Consider the following 25,153-nt stretch of genomic DNA (forward strand, 5'->3'; position numbering starts at 1 on the left):
TCGGAACGCTCAAAAATTTTTCCCATATTAATAAATGGTAATTGCTTATTCACTTTACGACATTCCAGCTTACGAACCGTTTCATAGGTTCAGATAGCGGGGGGGGGGGGGAGAACCTGTATTAATCAAGCAATATTAGCTTCCCATTCATAGTCTAAGTAGATACAAGCACACATAGCACTCGTGCTATTTTGACTTGAATTGTCTTGGCTTCAGCTCGCTTATTATCTCAATCCACACAAAAGAATGTTACATTCAAAGAGCTGCCATACTTTAGACAAGATGCTACAAAATAATTATAAACAAGGAGCACTACTTGGTCCCTAATCTTTAATAACCCTACAACCCCCACAGTGAAGCCTTCAAAAGTCTTTTTTATCTAGTTTTTGTACTGTCATGATTTTAGTTTGAAATCTTGCTTATCTAATGGTCTCTCGAAAGAAAAGCCCCACAACATTACTTCAAACTTAATTTTGAAGTTCAATTAGACTAAAATTCTCATAGTCCCATCTGAAGACCAAATAGGAAAATATTTCTTTAGCAACCAATAGAATAGGTGACATTCCTTGTGGTTTACGGAATCTTGGAACTTAACAGCTGTTCTAATTCCTTGTTAGGAAGCAGTTCAAAAGAAGCCCCTTCAAATAACTTTATTGTTTTTTTTAAACAAGACTCCACAGATGTAGGTTTTTCACTGAACTAGAGAAATCATTCTTTAACTTTATAATATGAATAGTTGACTCCCACCACTGGAATGGTCTGGTGAACATATTCCTGGAAGTTCAATGCATGAGTGTGCACTGTCCAGTTGAACAGCATTCTACCATCACCCATCTCAAATAACTTCAAAGCTTAAAAGCAAGTTTACAATTTTTCAATGCCATTATCTCAATACTTCCATAATTATTCTCCTTAGTTACTTGCAGTAAGTCCTTGAGATTGATCCATAACAATCTTGCAAATGTAATCATTAAAACATTTTTTAAAACTGACTACTTGGACTAAGCACTTGAAAGTTAGAAATAACAACTGAGACTTCAACAGGATGAATACTAATTTTAAATAATTACAGTCAAACTTCTAGATCAATCAAATATGCCCATTTTTCAAAAGCTAACAAGACATTGGTCAAATCTATTAATTTCTTTACTGAACAATGAGCAGAAGAACACAATGACACTGCTCCATTGTCAGTCATTGACAGGACCCGGATACACAGATCCTACTTACTCGGACAATAGATACTCCTGACCCAATGTTCACTAGTAGGTAGGGAAAGATATCTGGGTGCGTTGTCTGAAATCGGAATTCAGGGTCTGCATGTTTCACATACACAAAGGCCTCATGTGGAATATTTCGCAGCACAAAGTTGCAACCTTTGATTAAACAAGTCATTTCATCTTCCTTATCCACTCTGCAAAGATATTGAAAAAAATCTCAGACACAAAGCTGTGACACAAAATACATTAAGCATTGACTAGAATTATAGGATGAACTGTTCTTATTAAGCATAAAACATACAGAATCTATTGAAATCTGTTCTAAAAAGAGAATAAAGTTAAAATTAATTAAGACTAAAATTGTGCACAGGCCCAGTGCAAGAATAGCACCATGCCAGCAAAACAGCAATGTATTCTTCGACAGACAAAACCATGCAAAATAAATCATATGTAACTCCACACTCCCACATAACCCCTTATCCATCTTATTAAATAAAATGCCTTTCCTGCCTTTTAAACCCTGTACCTTGTTTGCAACTCTTCCCTCAGCTCTAACTTTCCCATTAGGTTGCTTGGGATACAGTATATATTAAATGCACAATTCATACAAACAATCATAATGTACAAAGCATTTCAAAAACATAGAAAATAAATGTAACACTGCATTTATTACAATTAAAATGAAACCTCCCAACTGGAATAGATGTCTGTGATGGCAAAATTGAAAAGCAAGTTTCCTTTCTCCTAGACAAAAATCTGCAAGTGATAAATGTTGCTGTATTTTCCTTCTCTTCTCAATGAAAATTATTTATCAACAGATCAGGAAATTACCACTTTTATTATACTTCATAATTGGTGAAATACTATTTTAATGAGAAGAGGGAAATAGCTTGGTGATACTAATGTATGGTGATATTAACACTGACAGCAAGAGCAATTCATGGCTATAAAAATCACTGGGCATAACTGCAGCAGATGAATTTCGATACCTAACGTATTAGAGTGAGAGCCAATACTTAAGAAGCAAACTTCCACACAGCTACAGCAAGTTCTGACTGAGTGACATCTGGAGCACCATTTATAGTACGGCCACTGCACTAAAGAATGGAGGTTTAGCTTGAATGCAGTATAAATTAACCAAAATATTACTAAGACTCACAGAGTTAAATAAGCAAAAATGACAAATTTGTCTTCTGTTCCCTGGAATATTGAAGTTGAGGGGGGAAGAGTGACTGAAAATTTTGAATGGAATTGTTAAGAGAGAAAGAAACTAATTTGCCCTGGTTGTGGATTTATTACCACTATTGCACTAGCAAACACTCTCATAAAAGTCAGTAACTTTTTACATCTACAGTACAACCTATAGTACTGTGATATCTCCCACATATTCTCTCCTCAAAGCACACTTAGCAAACAAGAGCTCACAGGAATGTGACTTTCAATTACTATTCAAATAGCATAAAACCAAATTATTTCCAGGTAAAATAAAAAACACACACATTATACTTTCTGCACAGCATTATACACTCTTTACATCCAACAACAAAGAATCACACATATACAATGTTTTAGGAAGTTTATCTGTTTATCTATTCTTCATCATCTTATAAACACCAAAGTTTAAGTGTGTTTCACTCTGAGGTACTCGCAACACAAAGAGAAATATATAAGGTGCCCTAAAAAATTTTGTTTTAATATTTGATAAGTTAGGTAGAAAATATTTCCGTTTGCGTGGGAGACAAACTCTTGGGGTTATATTTTTAAGAGATACAGCATGAACGGGCCCTTTCAGCCCCAACGAGCCCACGTTGCCCAATTACACCCATGTGAACAATTAACCTGCTAACCCATACTTCTTTGGAATGTGTGAGGAAACCAGAGCACCCACAGGAAAACACCACGGTCATGCAGTGAACACACTTACAGACTGCGTCAGAATTGAACCCAGTGCGCTGACACTGTAATAGCATTACACTAACCACCCCTTCATACGTAATAAGGAATTCAAGAGAACATTTTTTACCAAGTTAGAATGTGGAATTTCCTTCCATAGCTTCTACAGGAAATGGATGAAGTAGATTATATTGGCACATTAAGGGGAAAAATGCAATAATGTCTATAACAGAAAAGAATATTGATAGGAATTAAATGGAATGGGGTAGGAGAATAAGGGGAAAAATGCAATAATGTATATAACAGAAAAGAATATTGATAGGAATTAAATGGAATGGGGTAGGAGGTTCATTTTGGAACAAAATCTGCAAAAACCTGTTGAGCCAAGCAGCGCAGAATTTACTCTACATAAACAGATTATATAATCTATAAGCACTAATTACAAGTAGTGTTTATAAGTACTGGGAACATCCAAACATGCATTTTAAATTTGCTGCTATGTAAACAATTCACAAACATTCGCAATGACATCTATAATGAAAATACCATTGATCTCAGTAACTCCATTTTGTGTTCTTTAAGGCAGTGCAAGTGTGATGCTCAGGAAATGCACATTCAATAAACTAGTTCTGTTATATGCCTGTGCACCTGCAGTGGTATTACACACAAGAGTGTAAAGATAAAAGATAGTCATCAGATGCAGCAATCACTAATTCAGAAAATTGGACAAAATATAATCAATCCTGCTTTTAAAGTCATGATTTCTAACTATATTATTACTATTTCCATTACAAAAGGTCACATTTCCATTTTAAATTGATCTGGTTAAATGTTGATCAGGCTTTTTGTTAGGATGCAGTAACACTTAACAACCACTAGTAATGTTATTTAACCTTGTATCTCACATGATCAGCAATTCTTTCCCCTCCCTCCTCTTCCAGTATTTCAATTTCATTCATCATTTTACACCTCATCTCCTTGGCACAAACCTTTCTCATTCTCTTTTGTTATTTTGTCACCCCAGATTTTGACCCTAATACAGAACCTTAGTTTTACCCTTTTTTTTTGCAACTTTTAAAATGCGTTTCATTTCTATTTTTTCCAGTTCTGATGAAAGGTCATCAATCTGAAACATCAATTGTTTCTCACTCTGCAGGTGATGTCTAACTACTGAATATTTCTAGTCTTTTGTTTATATTATAGAAAGATAATACAATGAGACAATTTTTGCTTCCTCCTCTACCCCCTCACCCAAGATTTTTCTACTCTAGATTTATTTTAACCTAACCATTTTACATTCAGTCCTCTCGTGTCAATCACTCTTCTCAATAGGAAACTACTTTTAATCAATCCTCAACAAATCAAGAATGATCAGGGAGAAATACTGATAGCATCCCTTACATTTCACAAAGTAAATCCAGCATTCACATTTATATCCCAAAAAAAATGGGGGGGAGTAGCATTGCTCATTAGGGAAAATATTACAGCAGTGCTCAGGCAGGACAGATTAGAGGGCTTGTCTACTGAGTCCTTATGGGTGGAGCTGAGAAACAGGAAAGGTATGGCCACATTAGTGGGATTGTATTACAGACCACCCAATAGTCAACGAGACTTGGAAGAGCAAATCTGCAGAGAGATAGCAGGCAACTGCAGGAAACATAAAGTTGTGGTGGTAGGGGATTTTAATTTTCCATACATTGATTGGGACTCCCATACTGTTAGGGGTATAGATGGTTTAGAGTTTGTAAAATGTGTTCAGGAAAGTTTTCTAAATCAATATATAGAGGGACCAACTAGAGGGGATGCAATATTGGATCTCCTGTTAGGAAACGAGTTAGGACAAGTGACGGAAGTCTGTGTAGGGGAGCACTTTGGTTCCAGTGATCATAACACCATTAGTTTCAATTTGATCATGGACAAGGATAGATCTGGTCCTAGGGTTGAGGTTCTGAACTGGAAGAAGGCCAAATTTGAAGAAATGAGAAAGGATCTAAAAAGCATGGATTGGGACAGGTTGTTCTCTGGCAAAGATGTGATTGTTAGGTGGGAAGCCTTCAAAGGGGAAATTTTGAGAGTGCAGAGTTTGTATGTTCCTGTCAGGATTAAAGGCAAATTGAATAGGAATAAGGAACCTTGGTTCTCAAAGGATATTGCAACTCTGATAAAGAAGAAGAGGGAGTTGTATGAAATGTATAGGAAACAGGGAGTAAATCAGGTGCTTGAGGAGTATAAGAAGTGCAAGAAAATACTTAAGAAAGTAATCAGGAGGGCTAAAAGAAGACATGAGGTTGCCTTGGCAGTCAAAGTGAAGGATAATCCAAAGAGCTTTTACAAGTATATTAAGAGCAAAAGGATTGTAAGGGATAAAATTGGTCCTCTTGAAAATCAGAGTGGTTGGCTATGTGCGGAACCAAAGGAAATGGGGAAGATCTTCAATAGGTTTTTTGCGTCTGTATTTACTAAGGAAACTGGCATGAAGTCTATGGAATTGAGGGAATCAAGTAGTGAGATCATGGAAACTGTACAGATTGAAAAGGAGGAGGTGCTTGCTGTCTTGAGGAAAATTAAAGTGGATAAATCCCCGGGACCTGACAGAGTGTTCCCTCGGACCTTGAAGGAGACTAGTGTTGAAATTGCGGGGGCCCTGGCAGAAATATTTAAAATGTCACTGTCTACGGGCAAGGTACCGGAGGATTGGAGAGTGGCTCATGTTGTTCCGTTGTTTAAAAAAGAATCGAAAAGTAATCCGGGAAATGATAGGCCGGTGAGTTTAACATCGGTAGTAGGTAAGTTATTGGAGGGAGTACTAAGAGACAGAATCTACAAGCATTTGGATAGACAGGGACTTATTAGGGAGAGTCAACATGGCTTTGTGCGTGGTAGGTCATGTTTGAGCAATTTATTGGAGTTTTTCGAGGAGGTTACCAGGAAAGTGGATGAAGGGAAGGCAATGGATAATGTCTACATGGATTTCAGTAAGGCCTTTGACAAGGTCCCGCATGGGAGGTTAGTTAGGAAAATTCAGTCGCTAGGTATACATGGAGAGGTGGTAAATTGGATTAGACATTGGCTGAATGGTAGAAGCCAAAGAGTGGTGGTAGAGAATTGCTTCTCTGAGTGGAGACCTGTGACTAGTGGTGTGCCACAGGGATCAGTGCTGGGTCCATTGTTATTTGTCATCTATATCAATGATCTGGATGATAATATGGTAAATTGGATCAACAAATTTGCTAATGATACAAAGATTGGAGGTGTAGTAGACAGTGAGGAAGATTTTCAGAGCCTGCAGAGGGACTTGGACCAGCTGGAAAAATGGGCTGAAAAACGGCAGATGGAGTTTAATACAGACAAGTGTGAGGTATTGCACGTTGGAAGGACAAACCAAGGTAGAACATACAGGGTAAATGGTAAGGCACTGAGGAGTGCAGTAGAACAGAGGGATCTGGGAATACAGATACAAAATTCCCTAAAAGTGGCGTCACAGGTAGATAGGGTCGTAAAGAGAGCTTTTGGTACATTGGCCTTTATTAATCAAGGTATTGAGTATAAGAGCTGGAATGTTATGATGAGGTTGTATAAGGCATTGGTGAGGCCGAATCTGGAGTATTGTGTTCAGTTTTGGTCACCAAATTACAGGAAGGATATAAATAAGGTTGAAAGAGCGCAGAGAAGGTTTACAAGGGTGTTGCCAGGACTTGAGAAACTCAGTTACAGAGAAAGGTTGAATAGGTTAGGACTTTATTCCCCGGAGCGTAGAAGAATGAGGGGAGATTTGATAGTATATAAAATTATGATGGGTATAGATAGAGTGAATGCAAGCAGGCTTTTTCCACTGAGGCAAGGGGAGAAAAAAACCAGAGGACATGGGTTAAGGGTGAGGGGGGAAAAGTTTAAAGGGAACATTAGTGGGGGCTTCTTCACACAGAGAGTGGTGGGAGTATGGAATGAGCTGCCAGATGAGGTGGTAAATGCAGGTTCTTTTTTAACATTTAAGAATAAATTGGACAGATACATGGATGGGAGGTGTATGGAGGGATATGGTCTGTGTGCAGGTCAGTGGGACTAGGCAGTAAATGGTTCAGCACAGCCAAGAAGGGTCAAAAGGCCTGTTTCTGTGCTGTAGTTTCTATGGTTTCTAAAATGACAGGGAAAAAAACTGATGGGGTTGCAAGGCACAACAATCTATCTTATTGTCAACATCAGTTATTGTCCCAAAATTTGAAGCTCTCACTTACTTCAATCCTAGTTTCTTCTCAATCAGGTTCTTGAACTTGTGAGCACCACCTCCTGTAGCTTTAATTACTTTGGTCTCTGTCTTGACCAGATGGGCTTTGATGAAGTCCAAACACGTTTCTATATAAACATTTTCAAACTTAACAAAATGAAGTCTGGCAGTGATCTCTTCCTGAACTGAGATCTCATACAATGGCTCATCATCTGGGCCCTTGGGAAAACACAAATACAGTGTTATGATCTACAATATGTATGTGTACTACAAACAACAATATCTTTTGTTAGGAGAAATATAATGTCACTATGAAAGTCTACAGAAAACCATTCAATGCACTTGCCTCCAAAGGGACCTCAGACATTTTTGATAAACTGAAAAAGTTGTTTAACATAGCTTGATGTCCTGTATTCAAATATTTTCATAATGATGGAACAATGATAAGAGCAGCCCCATCCAAATATCCAGCAACAAGATATTCAAATAGAAAGGAACAAAGGCATAAGTTGTCCAGACTTGAAGGACTAAATCGGATTCATACTAAGGATGTCAACATGTGATGATGGTGCAAAGTAAGATTAAGGTAAATTTTGCTCTTAATTTTTAATCGCAGTTTTGAGAACTGCTTATACTGTACATCATTAATTCCACTTATCAGCCAGTCAATATGAATATTACAGCTTCCCGACATCAGTGCTGGAGCAAATAGTTTCAGAAAATATTGATTGTTAAAAGATGGTCAGAGACTTTAAATTATTGTGCTATGTGCATCATCAACTCATGGGTTTCTTATAATCCATATCTTTCCATTAAAGATTCAAGAACACTTCCTCAAGTTCTAAATATATATAGACAAATCTCAGACTCCACATTATCACTAATTTTCCTCATCCCTCCATTGCTAGATTCTTTGCTCAATATAATTCCTCCAATCAAACACTGAAGCAAGTCCTCAGGGTTTGCCATACTCAGGGATTGTCATTCTCTACTGTCACAAACTCAGCTAGATAATATACAGACTCAGCACCCATTTGTAGCTGCAGTTCCAATCACACACTGCTCTCCCAAAGATGGCTGAATTCCACCTCCATGATATTACCCATCTGCAACATCTTATTATCCACCATCTGTAAAATTAACTTCTTATAACACTTCATCTCTTATTCCAACACTTTACCTCTTACTCCAACTTGTACAAGGCCCATTATTATTGGCCTGTGCTAGTGCCTCATAGACCTAAAAATGTATTTTAAAATACTCTTCTGTGTTCTAATCCCCCGTGAACACATATTCCCATTTCCACAGCTTCTCCCAGCCAAATAGCTATTCAAGAATTCTCCATTCTTCCAACATTAGATTCTTTTACAGCCCTCATTTCCCTAAACCAAAATCAAAATGTTTTATCCTATCCAGAACCAAAGCTCTAGAATTCTATGTCATATTGATCTTTCCTTTAAAGCTCCTCAATCTTTAGCTACAAGAGCAAACATTGTACATTGCTCATCTTAATGTCAATAGTAGGAGCACCAAAGGTTATGGGGTGAAGGTGGGAGAATAGGATTGAAAGGGAAAATACATCAGCCCTGTTGAACGGCAGAGAAGACTCATCTGGCCAAATGGCCTAATTCTTCTCCTCTGTCTTTTGGAAATTTTTGACTAGTGGAATATTTTGCTTTTTTAAAAACACTATATTATGCAAATTGTTTCAGGATTCAGTCCTAGAACTATCCATCTTGAATTCATCTAGCCTGCTGACCTTCACAGATAAGTTTTGAAAGTAAAAATAGAAAAGCAATACAGAGTTTGCTTTGGCATCATTCTCAGAGCCTGCATCCAACCACGTTCTCAGTCGATACGTCTCACTAAATTCAGCCATTTCTGTAGGCCATCCATAAAACCTCCACCCAAGTTAGTCCAGGAGATAAGTGTATCTGATGGATAACCTACTCACAGACTCTCTTCTCTCCAAATACGATCGTAGTAAGTAAGGACCCACTTTGTAAAATTATGGGCCTAACCATTCAGTAAGACAGCACAGAAAGAGTGGTGTTTCAACAAACATATCCTTGGCAATAAGATTACTAATAAAATGCATTTTTGTTGAGGGTGGTGCAAGGCTTGGCTGTAAAAAGAGCACATGGCTGAAAAAAAATCTACCAACACATTTGTGCCCTCAGTTACCAGCTAAAATACTTATGGATTGTTAATGGCCCCAGAGAAGATATTAACTAGGATATCCCTGTACTTATGTACTTACTTTGCCATAATGATCAAAGGAACGCACTTTGGCTACTTTGTGCTGCACAGTTGAGTAGTAGGCCAGCTTTGTCAATGAGCCACCTGTTAACAAAAGACATTCTGCTAGTTCTGTAAACAATATGCAGCATAAAAGCTCAGAAATGGCAAAAGTCAAATACCTCTGGAATGCACAGCCTGACATGCTATCCTTAAGATATTATTCTGAGGGTTCAATTACATCAGACTGAAGTATACAACTACATGTCAACATAGTCAATAATCCATTTCATCTTACTCCCTAGGTTCCCACCTTCACAGAAACCTGTTTTCAGCCAATATGACATTGTGAAGCATAAATAAATGGCTGAAAACACTGGATACAACAAAGGTCATGGTAGAAGACAATATCCTAGCTCCAGAATGCTGTGCACTCTGGAGTTAATTTCCAGCCAAGCCATACTGTTGAGTTACAACACTAGCAACTCTCTGGTAATGGATAAAATTGTCCGTGTATGCCCTGACTATAAAAAATAGGAAAATTTAAATTTGGCTAATTACCACCCAATCAGTCTACTCTCAAATATCAGCAAGATGATAAAAGGTATTGTCAACCATGTTGTTAGGCAGGATTTGCTCACCACAGATCTGCTCAGTTTGGATTTCTTCATTTCCCATCACAGCATTTGTCCCAAAGTGAAACAAAAGTTGCTATCTCTGATATCAAGGCAGAGTCTGACAGAATGTTGTACCAAGAAACCTTGGTATGACTGAAGTCAACTGGCAACAAGAGAAAAAAAAAACACTCCAATGGTTAGAGCCACCTGCAGAAAAATGGCTGTGACAGGTAGAGGGCAAATATCTCGCCCCAGGCTTCACTAAAGGAGTAGCGCAGGCAATGCCTTAGGTCCCATAAGCTTCTTCAACAATAAACTTCCTTCCATCATAAGGCAATAATTATGGATGTTCACTGATGATTTACACTATGCTCAATTCCATTTGCAACTACTTAGAAATGAGGCACTCCATACCTTAATAACGATAATACTCAGCTTAAATGCCAAGTATCATTCATGCCACAAAGGTAAAAGGCAACGTTCTCTACTAAGAATGTGTCTAACATCTGTCCTTGACATTCAATAGCATTTACCATTGTCAAGATGCACACCAACATCCTGGGGCAAAAACTGAACTAGATGAGTCATAAAAATTGTGCCTACAATAATATATCAAGAGCCATGGTATCCAATGACACCCAAACAGCTCAACATCATCCAGAATGAAAGAGACTTTTTATCACGTGAGCCCTAGCCTTGATAGGTAGGGACCAAATGCATCAACTCGCACTTACAACAAGGCTAGGTGTTTAGTCACCAAGTACATTCAAAACCAGGAGAGATTTTTGGATATTAAAGAAATCAGGGGAAATGAGGTTTGTTCAGGAAAGTGGCATTGAGGTAAAAGACCAGGCGTAACCTTACTGAATGGGGAGAGAAACATGAACCAACAGAGAATGAAAATATATGGGTGCAGTGTGAAGAGCTGCTGCAGCTGTAGCTTAACAGCAAAATAAATGTAAAGGATTAATTGACATATGGCATTGAGTTTTCAAGAGAATTAAACATAGTTTCTTTAAATTTCTTTTTTTTTGGCATGTGTCTGCGTGCGTGCGAGTGTGTGTGTGTGTGTGTGTGTGTGTGTGTGTGTGTGTGTGTGTGCGCGCGCGCATGCATCCGTGATGATGTCTTTTTCATTTTTTTTTACAAGGCGCGGAAAGAGAGAGAGAGAGAGAGACACACACACACACAGTGTGGTGCGCCACTCCTCACGCAGACATTTTTGCAGTATTTTCCCTTTTACTTTACAAGGTCGAGTTGCGATCTTGACACTCAATCCGGCACAGATAGAAAGCGTACTCGGGAGCGGACCCGACTGGTTTCGAACCCAGGAACCTCCGCTCCCAGGTCCAGCACCGATGTCATTGCACCACCAGCCAGCCCCAGTTTCTTTAAATTTCAGTGATGCATAATTGCATTTTGGGAAGTCAAAATTTGGATATACAGTTGCAAGAAAAAGTTAGTGAACCCTTTGTAATTACCTGGTTTTCTGTATTAATTACTCATAAAATGTGGTCTGATCTTCATCTGTCACAATAATAAACAAGTACAATCTACCTAAACTAATAACACAAAAACAATTGTACTTTTTCTCGTCAATACAGAGACCACCATTTAAACAAACACAGCCTAAGTTCAAAAAAGTATGTAAACTTCTGGGGTAATGCCTTCTACAAAAGCTATTTAGAGTCAGGTGTCCCAATCAATGAGGTAAGATTGGAAATATGGGTTGTACATGTGCCATACTCTATTAAAAAGACACACGACGACAGAAATTTCTAGAACTCGCTAAAGTCTCTGCTCATGTGAGCACCACAAGAAAAACACTGAACAACAATGGCGTTCATGGAAGAACACCACATAGGAAACCACTGCTCTCCAAAAAAAACAATGCTGCACATCTCAAGTTTGCAAAAGACCACCTGGATGTTCCACAATGCTTCTAGGACAATGTTCTATGGACAGATGAGACAAAAGTTGAACTTTTTGGCAGAAATGCACACCATTTCTGCCATTTGGAGGAAAAAAGGCACCGCACACCATCACCAAAACCTCATCCCAACTGTGAAACTGCTTTGCCATCTCAGGACCTGGACAGCTTGCAATCATTGAGGGAACAATGAATTCAAAACTGTATTTGTATCAAGACATTTTACAGAAGAACGTCAGGGTAGTGGTCCATCACCTGAAGCTTAACAGAGGTTGGATAATGCAACAAGACAATGATCCGAAACACAAGAGTAAATCAACAACAGAATAGTTTAAAAAGAAGAAAATCCGTGTTTTGGAATGGCCAAGTCAGCGTCTAGACCTAAACCCAATTCAGAAGCTGTGGCATGATCTGAAGATGCTATTCATGCAAGGTATCCCAGAAATATTGATGAACTCAAACAGTTTTGTATAGGGGAATGGTCTAAAATTCCTCCTTGCTGTTGTGCAAGTCTGATCAGCAAGTTATTGCTGCTAAAGGAGATTATAACAGTTATTAAATACAAAGGTTCACATACCTTTTCCAGCCTGGACTGTGAATGATTAAACAATGTGTTCAATAAAGACATGCAAAGTACAATTGTTTGTGTGTTATTAGTTTAGGCAGATCATGCTGGTCTATTATTGGGACTTAGATGAAGGTCACACCACATTTTATGAGTAAGCAATACAGAACACCAGGTACTTGCAAAGGGTTCTCAAACTTTTTCTTGCAACTGTACCTGATAAATGGTAGGGTCCTAGGAAGATCTGATGAATAGAGGAACCCTTGGTTTACAAGTCCATAAGTCCTCAAGAGTGGAAGCACAGATAAGAGTATGGTGATAAGGCATAATGCTTTGTCAGCTATGAAACAATGGTTGGAGTACTGAGCACATTTCTGGTCACCAGATTGACCAGGGTTGATAGGGTTGTGTCTTGATGAGAGGTTGAGCAGACTGGGTCAGTACTCTCTGGAGCTTAGGTATTTCAGTTTGTACAAAATTCTTACTGGGCTTTGTCAGGAGAAGGCAGAGGTGATACTTTCCCCTGCCGGGATGTCCATGTTTTGGAATGTGAATGTGAATGAACTGGAGAGGGTGCAAAGGAGAAGAACCTGCATATTGCCTGGATTGAGAAATTCCAATTATAAGATATCAGAAAGGCTGGATTTGTTTTCGCTGGAGCAAGTAAGGCCTAGGAGTGAACTGAATGGGGTGAACACAATTATGAGGATGATAGATGAGGTAGTCAAAATCTTTTTCCTATGGTGAGGGTAAGGCAGGGCATAAATTAAAAATGAGAGAAAGGAAATTTACAGGGGACCAGAAGGGCAATATTTTTCCAGACAGAATTCTTGGAGACCGCAATGCATTGCCCAAGGTGGTGGCAGATGCAGGTACTCTCAGCCACAAATTTAATCCCTGTAAACTGAATTAGTACAGGCAGGTGCAACAGTCAGCATGGACATGGGTAGGCCCAACAGCCTGTTTTTGTGCAGAATCACTCCTATGACTCTTGCATAAACAATTGTAAATAAAGATCCACTGTCTTCAGAATCAAGATATTTCTGCTCTCCTGGCTTAGGGAGAGTCAGGGGAAAATATCATCTCTGCCTTCTTCCTACAAAGCCCAGTAAGAATTTTGTACAAGTTCACTGAAACACCTCTTGTTGTTCTAAACTCCAGAGAGTATTGACCCCAGTTAGTCTGTTTAAAATCTCATCAAGATACAACCCCATCAGATCTGAAGTCAATCTAGTGAAACTTTGGTGCAGTTATTCTACTGCAAGAATAACTTTCTCTGACGAAACTTGTAGAACTATTCTAAGCGTGGTATCATGAGGACCCATAAAATTTCAGTATGACGTCTTCACACTCACCCAAGCTCTCTTGCAATAGAGACCAATTCATCCGAACTTTTTCCAGTGATTTATGTACAAGGACATCCAGGTCCCTCTGAACACCAGCACTTTTCAATTTCTCCAACTTCACTTTTACCATCAATGTGGATGGGCTCACATTGTTCCACATTCTAATGCACCTACAACATCCTTGCCCGTTTGCTTCATTGCTCTAAATACTCTTAAAGCCTTTGTGTATTTTTGTCAACCACATTATCAACCATTTTTCTATAACCAACAATCAAAGATGTACTACAAATTCACAAGACAAAAGAGCAGAAGTAGACCATTAGGCCCATCAAGTCTGCTCCACCTCTCCACCATGAGCTAAACTATTCTCCCATCTAGTTCCAATTTCCGGCTTTTTCCCCCTATCCCTTGATACCCTGACTAATTAGATATCTATCAATCTCCTCCTTAAACACCCCCAATGATCGGACCTCCACAGCTGTATGTGGCAACGAATTCCATAAATCCACGACTCTCTGGCTAAAAAACTTTCTCCTCATCTGTTTTAAATGGTACCCTCTAATTCTAAGACTGTGGCCTCTTGTCCTGGACTCACCCATCAAGGGAAACAGCCTTTCCACATCTACTCTATCCAACCCTTTCAACATTCGAAATGTTTCTATGAGATACCCTCTCATTCTTCTATACCCTAATGAGTACAGTCCAAGAGCCGACAAACACTCCTCATATGTTAGCCCCTGCATTCCAGGAATCATCCTCGTAAGTCTTCTCTGAACTCTCTCCAACATCAGTACATCCCTTCTAAGACAGGGGGCCCAAAACTGCACACAATATTCCAAATGAGGTCTCACCAGTGCCCCATAGAGCCTCATCAACACCTCCTTACTCTTATACACTATTCCTCTTGAAATAAATGCCAATATAGCATTCACTTTCCTTACTGACGATCCAACCAGGTGGATAACCTTTAGGGTATCCTGCACAAGGACCCCCAAGTCCCACTGCACTTCCAATTTTTGAATTTTCTCCCCATCCAAATAATAATCTGCCTGATTATTTCTTCTTCCAAAATGTACAACCGTACATTTCTCAACATTGTATCTAATCTGCCATTTCTTTGCCCACTCTACTAAACCGACCAAGTCCCTCTGCAACCTTTCCATTTCTTCAACACTTCCTTCTCCTCCACCTATCTTGATGTCATCTGCAAACTTAGCCACAAAACCATTTAATCCATAATCTAAATTATCGATACACATTGTAAAAAGAAGTGGCCCCAACACCGACCCCTGCGGAACACCACTAGTAACCGGCAACCAATCAGAATAGGATCCTTTTATTCCCACCCTTTGCTTTCTGCCCGTCAGCCAATGCTCCACCTGTTCCAATATCTTTCCTGTAATTCCATGGGCTCTCATCTTATTAAGCAGCCTCTTATGCGGCATGTTAGCGAAGGCCTTTTGAAAATCCATATACACAACATCCACAGCCTCTCCCTTGTTAATCTTATTTGAGATTACCTCACCTATTGGTGAGGCAGAATCTTCCCTTCATGAAACCATGCTGGCTTGGGCCCATCTTGTCATGCACCTCGAGGTATTTCATAACTCGTCCTTGAGGATCGACTCCAATAACTTTCCAACTACCAATGTCAGACTAATAGGTCTGTAATTTTCTTTTTGCTGCCTCCCTCCTTTCTTAAACAGCAGAACTACATTTGCACCTTCCAGTCCTCCAGAACCATGCCAGAGTCTATTAATTCCTGGAAGATCATTTCCAATGCCTCCACAATCTCCAAAGCCACCTCCTTCAGAACCCGTGGGTGCACCTCATGCGGTCCAGGAGACTTACCTATTCTCAGTCCATTTAGCTTCCCAAGCACTTTCTCTCTAGTAATCTTAACTGTACCTAATTCTATTCCCTGAGACCTCTGGCTATCAGGTATGTTGCTAACGTCTTCCACTGTGAAGACTGATGCAAAATACTCATTTAGTTCCTCTACCATCTCTTTGTTACCCATTATAATTTCTCCAGCATCATTTTCAATTGGTCCTATATCTACCCATGTCACTCTTTTACTCTTCATATTATTAAAAATTTGCCCTCTCATCGTTGATGTAAACTGTGAACAGCTGGAGTCCTGCCATCAATCTCTGAGACAGACCATGGTTCGCAGCCTCCCAACAGGAAAATTACCTGTTTATTCGTATGATTGTTCCACACCAGGATATTACCATCACGTTTTCTTTTGAATTTCGTCTGGCTCTCTTTCAGAAGGCCTTACGAAAGTCTGACCATGGATTCCAAGAAAAATGCTAACCATTTCTCTTTCAATGGATGCTGCCAGACTGGATGAGTATTTTCAGTATTTTCTGCTCATTTTAAGTAATTGTTTAATTTCTCTGTCATTTCCTTATTCCACAATACAACTTCTCCATATCCTAAATATCCTGAAATATCCAATTCCCAAAATTGGCCTCATTACAAACATTTCTGTGGAAATAGATCATAACCATTAATTTCCATTTTATATTAAATCATCCAATTTGTTACAAATGCCATATACATTCACATAACAGCTTTCAGTTCTCCCCAGCCTTAGATCTAACTAGAGTTATGCTCCCAAATAAGTACGCCTTGTCCATTCCTGAAAGATTTTGGATATATCATAATCCATTTCATTACTTAACACTATCACATTGCCTTTTCTCTTTAACTTTCTCATTTTCCTTCTGCAGAATTGTCACCCACTAATGAATTCCACAACTCCTGTGCCTGGAATGGGACATAAGCTGGGTTTCAGATAATAGACCAGACACACAGTAGAGAACAAACTTTCTACCAATGACACTACTGATCTTAAAAGCATGCTTTAAGTTGTGTTCTAGTATTTCACAACTTAGATTCTTTTATCATTTACTTCAAACTTTCTAACCTTCCACACTATTAACCTCCAATCCTTAAAACACGTTGCCCTGGTATTAATACTGCAAGGTTACTGGCAAACCTAAGATAGCACAACAGAATGAGTGGAGAACTAATCTGGAAACAAATGTGGGGGGGGGGGTGTGGATGTTGATTAAACACAATTTATAATGGCAAGGTCACAGGTACAATTGAGGACTGCCTGCTAATTATAGTTGGTCTCCTTCCCATGAACGTTCAGGGATCTTGGAACTAAAATCCAGTGGCAACTGTCCGAAAATGAGAAAGACGTGCAAAGTTTATCTTAACCTGGAACATTAAATAAATCAAAGCTCTAATCTACTTCATGTGCAACTACTGAAAGCAGGTATCGATTTTTGAGAGAAATAAGGTATAACATGATTCCTCAATATTTTATTTATGATTCTGTGTTATACTGCCATTTGTTGTAGTGAAAAATAGCTTTCAAATCAGGTACCTAATTTAGAAGGCTATTTTTCACTACAACCAATACAGTGCCACTCTCTGTGCTGACAAATATATTGCTGCCTGTCTCTTGCCTTTTCTAGCTCTGATAAATTAATATCTATCATATTCTCCCCCTCTTCTCATTATCGCCATGGCTCAGAATGTCTAACTTTGCAAGGATCACTGTTCAAACTATGGACAAATCCTACCTTGCTTCTAATAGTGGGGTGAACGATGCGATAATTGCAGAAAATGGAATAGACATGTTTTGGGTTCTGTCAATAATGGTGAAAGGGATGCCACATTTGAGTAGAAAGAAGTACCTACAGAGATGGAGGCACCATCAGAACTGTTGCAACAGAAGCAGAGAAAATGGCAGAATAGAATGAACCTGCTGCACGGATTAAAATATAGTCAAGAAAGTTTTCTCTCTCCAAAGAACCTGCCCAATCTGTTACTGCAAATACCGGCAGTCTGAAATGTTTGGTTTTGAATTTCTGTAATTTTGACCATTACTAAATCCATTAAATTAAAACAGAGATTTTAGTATATTCTCAGCTTGTCAAATAATACCTGTGTAAAGAGAATAGACTTAATGTTTCAAGTCACTTTCATAAAAATAATATCACTTTGATTAATGTCATGAAATAGATCGGTTACTTCAGGTCGTTAACCTGAAACATTAATTCTATTTCACTCTCCCCACTATTGTTCAATATTTCCAGCATTTCTGTTTCATCAGACTTGGAACATCGGAAGTTTATTTTTTGGCTTTTTAAGTCTATCTCCTGGGAGCTGTCCTTTTGAAAATATAAATTCCTCACCTCAAGTTTAACACAGAAAGCAGTCACAGAAGTCACTAACACATGAGTCATCAAATTACATTAATAAAGACATTTAGAAATGGGGAACTGAAGCAAGGGAGCTTATTGTACCTTTTACAGTTGAAAGACCAGTACAATGACTCCATTTAACTAACAGGGGATTCAGAAGAACAGACAAACTCAATCCCAAATTTCTTACACACACATATTCCAGGACTAGGTCATGGGATAAGAATAAGAAGTGGAAAAATCTAGTAGATATTTCTTCGTACCAGATCCAGGAAAAGAAAATCAGATATCCTTCTCAAACCTTTATAATGACGTAACTCAGACAAGAGGGTTCAAAACCAGGATGTGCCCAATTTGCAAGTTTCAGTGCCACATTTGAATTCACTGAAGGGAACAGAATCATCAGATCAGCATTTTTGTCCACTCTAATGGCCCATGAGAAGGAGATAATGAGCCACCTTGCGGTCCATGTGCTCAGTTAAGCATGAAGTTTTAAGATTATTACCTTGCTACAATTAAGGGATAGTGAAATATTTCCAAGTTTGGATGGGGCATGACTCAGAAAGGAACTCACAGGTGGGTGTTTTCTCTTGCACCTGCTGCCCTCATCTTGTAATTTAGTGGAAGCCACGTGTTTGTAGGTTTCTGGTGAGGGAGACTTTTCAATGGCCATGGTATATTTTGTGGGTGCGTTTACTGCCAACATGATGCAAGCATTGGTGAAAGGAGATAGAAGGGGCAACAATCAAACAACTTGTTTTGCTCTTTCTAAGAGCAGAAAAATAATTTGTATTTACATGCTAAACCACAGGCAAATCCACTTTTTATTCTGGAGCCTAGGAACACTTCTTAGTCTATGCAAGTTAAATATTACAATACAGAAGGAAACCATTTAACCCATCATGCTCTCAAGCGCTATAAAACTTTTCCAATCAATCCCACTCCTTATCTTTTATCCATAAATACAAAAATCAACAAGAGTTGCAGAAACATTAGCATTTAGTAACAACACTGCAATAAATATTGACTGAACTAAGAGAACCTGTAGTGTCCATTAAGGCCACAATACAATTAAAAAAAAACAAACACAATCACTGTTCAATTAATCGCTATCTCTTTATTTTTGGGGTATCAATACCATACACTTCACATACATAATTAGAATAAAATAGAATAAAATGTAACTATATCTCAAATCTTTCAAAGCACTTCACATACAACCACTGTTTCCTGCCTTATTGAAGACTCATGCTCCAGAATTAGCCAGCCTTCTAACCAATCTGTCCAGCACTGCTACAACACTAGCAAGTATCAAAATTGTGGAAAATGAGCCTGGTATATTGTGTTCATAAAAAACAACTACTGACCAATAACTTGTTTACAGATTTTCAGTCTGGTCTTTACTAGGACAACTCAGCTCTAGGCCTCATCATGGTTATGGTCCAAATATAGAACCAACGATCTCAATTCCAGAGATTCAACATCGTAGCAGCATTTGACCAAGATTAGCATCAAGGAAACCTTGTAAAACTGAAGCACTAATCGGATGACAGTCCCAAGTCAGATCATTTCAGGCCCAGCCCATCACTGAAGGAGTTTCCCAGGCAGTGTCCAATGCCCAGCTATCTTTAGCTGCTTCATCATCCATCACAGGATCAGAAGAGAAATGGCTGTTAATGATCACATAAAATGTACAATTTCTCAGCAAATGGAAGCAGTCTGTTCACATGCAGCAAAATCTGAACAATATTCAGCTGTGAAGGAAGGTTAATGCCTTGAAGGTGCTATGCAAAGAACATCTCCAACAAGAGAAACTAACCATTTACCATTGACAACAATGGTCCTTTCTAGGATGTTGCACCAGACAGTCAGCCATTCTTGTCTGGCACGTAGTGTCAGGATTGGTCTCCTTTCGGATTAACCAGGTCACGATATGAAGGTTCCTGACACCACCCTTGTTTTTTTTTTACGAGGCCGAGTGGCTAGCTCGACGCTCAACCTGGCACGGATGGAAAGCGTGCTCAGGGGGGTGGCCCGACTTGAATTCGAACTTGGGAGCCTTCGCTCCGAAGTCCGGCGCTGATGCCACTGCGCCACCAGCCAGCCAATAACAATGGTAATACCATCATTGACTCTCCCACTGTCAACATTCTGAATGTCATTAAAGACCAGAAATTCAATTCGATCAGCCAAATCAATGCTGTGATTACAAGACCAGGACAGAGGATGGGTATCCTGTGAATGATCTGCCTCCTGATATCACAGAATCTTTCCACTATTTACATAGCAAAAGTTAGAACAGAAAGATCTCCAATTACTTGATGAAGTACAATACGCACTCAAGCTCAACACCATCCAGGACAAGACAGGTAGATTCATTGTTGCTTCATCCACCCACCTTATATAATAATTTCCTCCATCACCAGTACAAATCATATGTACTGTCCACAAAGTATACTGCAGTTACTTCAATAAACTACTCCAAAAGTACCTTCAAACCATCTATAGACATTATGGAGAGTTTCAGGTGCATGAGCATATTTCTGCTTACATGTTCTCCTCCCATAGCATCCTGACTTTGAAACATTGTCATTATGTCTAAATCCTACTCACCACTACCTTTCCTTTACAATAAATCAAGGCAATGCCCCCTAGAAACACAGATTCCCGAAACAAACTAAAACTCCAGAACAAGTCAATAAATGAGAATTCAATCTATACAGGCTTCTTCATTTACATGATTACTTGATGTCTGCTGCAACTTCAAAAAAAGGAACTGGCAGGAAAATCTCAAAAAGCAGCAATGAAACTCAAGAAATATCAATATAAAAAGTATTAATTCACAGTGGAACAAAGGGAACTTTTAATATTACTGTAGTACATTCTTCAACAACTTAAATTTAACATTCTAAAACCTTCTAACGCAAGTCTAGGACCAGAAGGCATGGCAAACTTGGGATGTCCATTTAGACAAAGGAATTTCGTTTGCCAGAGGGTAGTGTATCTGTGGAATTCATTACCACAGACGGCTGTGGAAACCAGGTCATTGAGTATATTTAAAGTGGAAGTTGATGGGTTCTTGAATAGTCAGGGCATTAAAGGTTACAGGGAGATGGCAGGAGAATGGGGTTGAAGGATAATAAATCAGCTGAGCTGACTCAATGGGATGAGTAACCTCATTTCGGCTGCTATTATCTTATGGTCTCATGTGATTCTCATGTGTAATTAAAATCAAATCCAACATAAGCCATACAGAGAGCAAGAAGATCGATCAATCAAGTTCTTAGGAAAGGAGAAAGCTTTCCAACTACAGTTCAGCATTCAATACAATCATCCCCTTAAAACTAATCAATATGCTTTAAGACTTTGGCCTCAATACCACCTCTGCAATTCGATCCTCAATTTCCTCACTTGCAGACTCCAGTCAGTTTGGATTGGCAACAACATCTCCTCCAAATCTACATCAGCACAGGTGCACCTCAAGGCTGTGTGCTTAGCCCCCTGCTCTACTTGCTTTACACTTATGACTGCATGGCTAAACACAGCTCCAATGCCATATTCAAGTTTGCAGATGACACCACTACTGTAGGTCAAATTAAATGTGGTGACAAATCAGCATACAGAATGGAGATTGAAAATCTGACTGAATGGTGCCACAACAACTTCTTATTCAATGTCAGTGAGACCAAGAGGCTGATTTTTGACTTCAGGAGGAGGAAACCAGGGGTCCATCAGCCAATCTCCATCAGTGGCTCAGAGATGGAGAGGGTCAGCAACTTTAAATTTCTCAATGTCACCATTTCCGACAATCTGTCCTGGGGCCAGCATGTAAATGCAATTACAAAGAAATAATGACAGCACCTCTACTTCCTGAGAAGTTTGCAAAGAATCGGCATGACATCTAAAAACTGTCAAATTTCTTTCGATGTGTGGTGGGGAGTATATTGACTGGCTGCATCACAGCCTGGTATGGAAACAGTAATGCCCTTGAACTGAAAATCCTACAAAAAGTAGTGAATATAGCCCAGTCCACTCGGTGTAAAGCCCTCCCCACCACGGAGCACATCTACACAGAGCACTGCCACAGAAAAGCAGCATCGATCAGCAGGGACCCCCAACACCATGGTCATGCTCCTTTCTCACTTCCGGAATCAGGAAGGAGGTACAGTACAAGATCATCAGGACTCCACCATCAGATTCAGGAATGGTATTTACCCCTCAATCATCAGGCTCTTGAACCAAAGGGAATAACTTCACTTGTTCCATCTCTGAAATGTTCCCACAACCTACAGATTTACTTTAAAGGACTCTTCATCTCACGCTCTTGATATTTATTTCTTACTCTCTGTATTTGCACAATTTGTTGTCTTTTGCACGCTGGTTGTACGCCAGTTGGTGCAATCCTTCATTGATTCTGTTAGGATTATTGGATTTATTGAGTAAACCCACAAGAAATGAATCTCGGGGTTATATATGGTGACATACATGTACTTTGATAAACGTACTTTGAAATTGGTGTGGTAAAACGCTGAGGTCATAGAACAGCGATAACTTCAAAAAAAAGACTAGAAACCAATGTTTTCGGGAGGTACCGGCCGACAAATGTTTCCGTCAAGTCAGTACATAACAATAAAGTGCTGGGTCATTTCAAATATAACGACGATCCAGCAGAACACCGGAATAATCCAACCTGGAGATCTACATTAAAGCCCGCTGAATAAACACAATCTATTGTCAAATTGAACTTTAATCCGCCGTAAATGTAAGAGCACTAGCCAGTTATCTAATCAATAAAAATAAACTCTAAAGCACAGTCTAAGTCCAACACGTACGTGTGCCAGACTGATTGTATTCCACTAGCTCTACTTGTTTGTGTATTTGCTGGACTGCGCTCTCAAAGCGATGCGTTACGGGAGTTGTAGTTTTACAGCGCCCCGTACGCCCGCATCAACCCAGCAGTGACGTACAAAGAGAACTACAACCACCTGAGGACCGCGCATGCCCGTCGCTGCTGATCCACTCTTCCCCAGCATCTCCGGCTCTCACTTCCCAATCCTCTCAGGCCAAACACCCCTCACCACTTGCTCCTCACACTCAACACCAGCGGCTCTCCAAGCTGCCTCTGCTGACCTATGTCAATGGCGAAGCTCTTGGCGTTCTCCAGGTTGCGGAAGATCTCGTCGGGCGGCAGTGTGATGCTTTTGTCGAGGCCGTCGCGCGCTGAGCGGGACGTTCGAACGCCCCCAGCTGCTTTCGTGCAATCTGCCGCCATTGCCGTTCCCACAGCACGGTGCGTCCTGCGTAAACCTGGCGTCATACGTCCGCCGCGCGTTCCCCGGCAACCCGAGTCGCTGATGGCCCGCGATGAAGTTTGTTCCCGGTGTCGCAGAAACAAGACATCATCCTAACGCTTTGCAGTTTTACTGTTTGGACAACATTAATGAATTTGACCCGTGGAATGTATGTTAAAATTCAAATCTTAAATATTGAAAGTCAGATTAAGTGCAATATTAAATACTGAAATATTAGCCAGATGCAGGGTCTCGACCTGAAATGTCAACTGTCTATATCCCTCCACAAACTCGCTGTGCATCTCCATCGTTCAAGATTTCCACCATCTGCCATCTCACCTGTTTCAGCCTTAAATATTAACCATTTTATCAAATTCCTTGTCAGATTATAAATCCAGATGTAGGGTCTTGAACCGAAGTATCGGCTGTCCGTTTCCCATCACAGATGCTGTCTGACCCACTGGGTTTCCCCAGTATTTCGTTTGCTCCAGATTCCAGCATCTGCAATTCCTTGTGTAAGACCAAAAGAACCAACGATATAGAAGAGGATCGGGCTATTCCGCCCATCGAGTAAAGAGCATTACTGGTGCCTCCACAATCTCTTCACCTACCTCTTTCAGAACCCTAGGGTGTAGTCCGTCTGGTCCAGGTGACTTATCTACCTTCAGACCTTTCAGCTTCCCAAACACTTTCTCTTTAGTAATAGCAACTGCACTAACTTCTGCCCCAACAGTTCTGAACTTCTGGCATACTGCTAGTATCTTCCACAGTGAACCTGATGCAAAATACTTCTTCAGTTCATCTGCTTATCGTTGTATTCCATCCAGCATCATTTCCCAGTGGTCAGATATCTACTCTGGCCTCTTTTTACTCTTTATAAATCTAAAAAAAACTATACTCTTTGATATTATTGACTAGCTTGTCTTCATTGTTCATCTTTTCCCTCCTTGTGGTATTTTAGTTGTCTTCTGTTGGTTTTTGAAAGCTTCCCAATCCTCTAACTTCCCACGAATTTTTGCTCTATTATATACCCTCTATTTTGCTTTTTTGTTAGCTTTGACTTCCCTTGTCATCATGATTATGTCATCCAACCTTTAGAATACTTCTTCTTTGGGTTGTTTCTATCCTGCACCTTCCAAATTGCTCCCAGAAACTCCAGCCATTGCTGCTCTGCCGTCATCCCTGCTGGTGTCCTCTTCCAATCAACCTTGACTAGCTTTTCTCCCATGCCTCTGTAATTCCCTTTATTCTACTGTAATACTGCTACATTTGATTTTGGCTTCTCCCTCTCAAACTGCTGGGTGAATTCTGTCACAGATATCTCCTAAGGTTTCCTTTACCTTAAGCTCCCTAATCAAATCCAGTTAATTACACAACACCCAATCCAGAATAGTATCCAGATTATAAACAAGGTTAGGCAAACTAAATTATAAACCAATTCCTCAAACATCTCCTTACATGTATTTCATTTGAATTAGCAGTGTGAATAACATTCAATTATAAATTCATGTATATTTTGACCCTTGCAGATTGCTATCACCTCCAGTGTGTTATGTACTGAATATAATGTGAGAGGGCATTCTGGATACATGACTTACAAGT

The 25,153-nt window shown here is 39.5% G+C and overlaps 1 protein-coding gene across 2 annotated transcripts in view; it reads right to left on the bottom strand.

The window, feature by feature from the left end:
• pank4 (pantothenate kinase 4 (inactive)) overlaps nucleotides 1-23,538 on the bottom strand; it is an 81,583-nt gene extending 58,045 nt beyond the window's left edge. For both annotated transcript variants that reach the window (XM_072244847.1, XM_072244845.1), the window contains exons 1-4: nucleotides 23,391-23,538; nucleotides 9,599-9,681; nucleotides 7,349-7,557; nucleotides 1,231-1,414 (exon numbers count right to left, since the gene is read on the bottom strand). In XM_072244847.1, the coding sequence (XP_072100948.1) occupies nucleotides 1,231-1,414; nucleotides 7,349-7,557; nucleotides 9,599-9,681; nucleotides 23,391-23,532 (618 nt within the window). In that variant the 5' untranslated portion in view covers nucleotides 23,533-23,538. The remainder of the gene's footprint in view (nucleotides 1-1,230; nucleotides 1,415-7,348; nucleotides 7,558-9,598; nucleotides 9,682-23,390) is intronic.
• Nucleotides 23,539-25,153: the final 1,615 nt, after the last annotated feature.

The sequence above is a fragment of the Mobula birostris genome, chromosome 27 (genome assembly GCF_030028105.1).
Source record: "Mobula birostris isolate sMobBir1 chromosome 27, sMobBir1.hap1, whole genome shotgun sequence".
NCBI lineage: Eukaryota > Metazoa > Chordata > Chondrichthyes > Myliobatiformes > Myliobatidae > Mobula > Mobula birostris.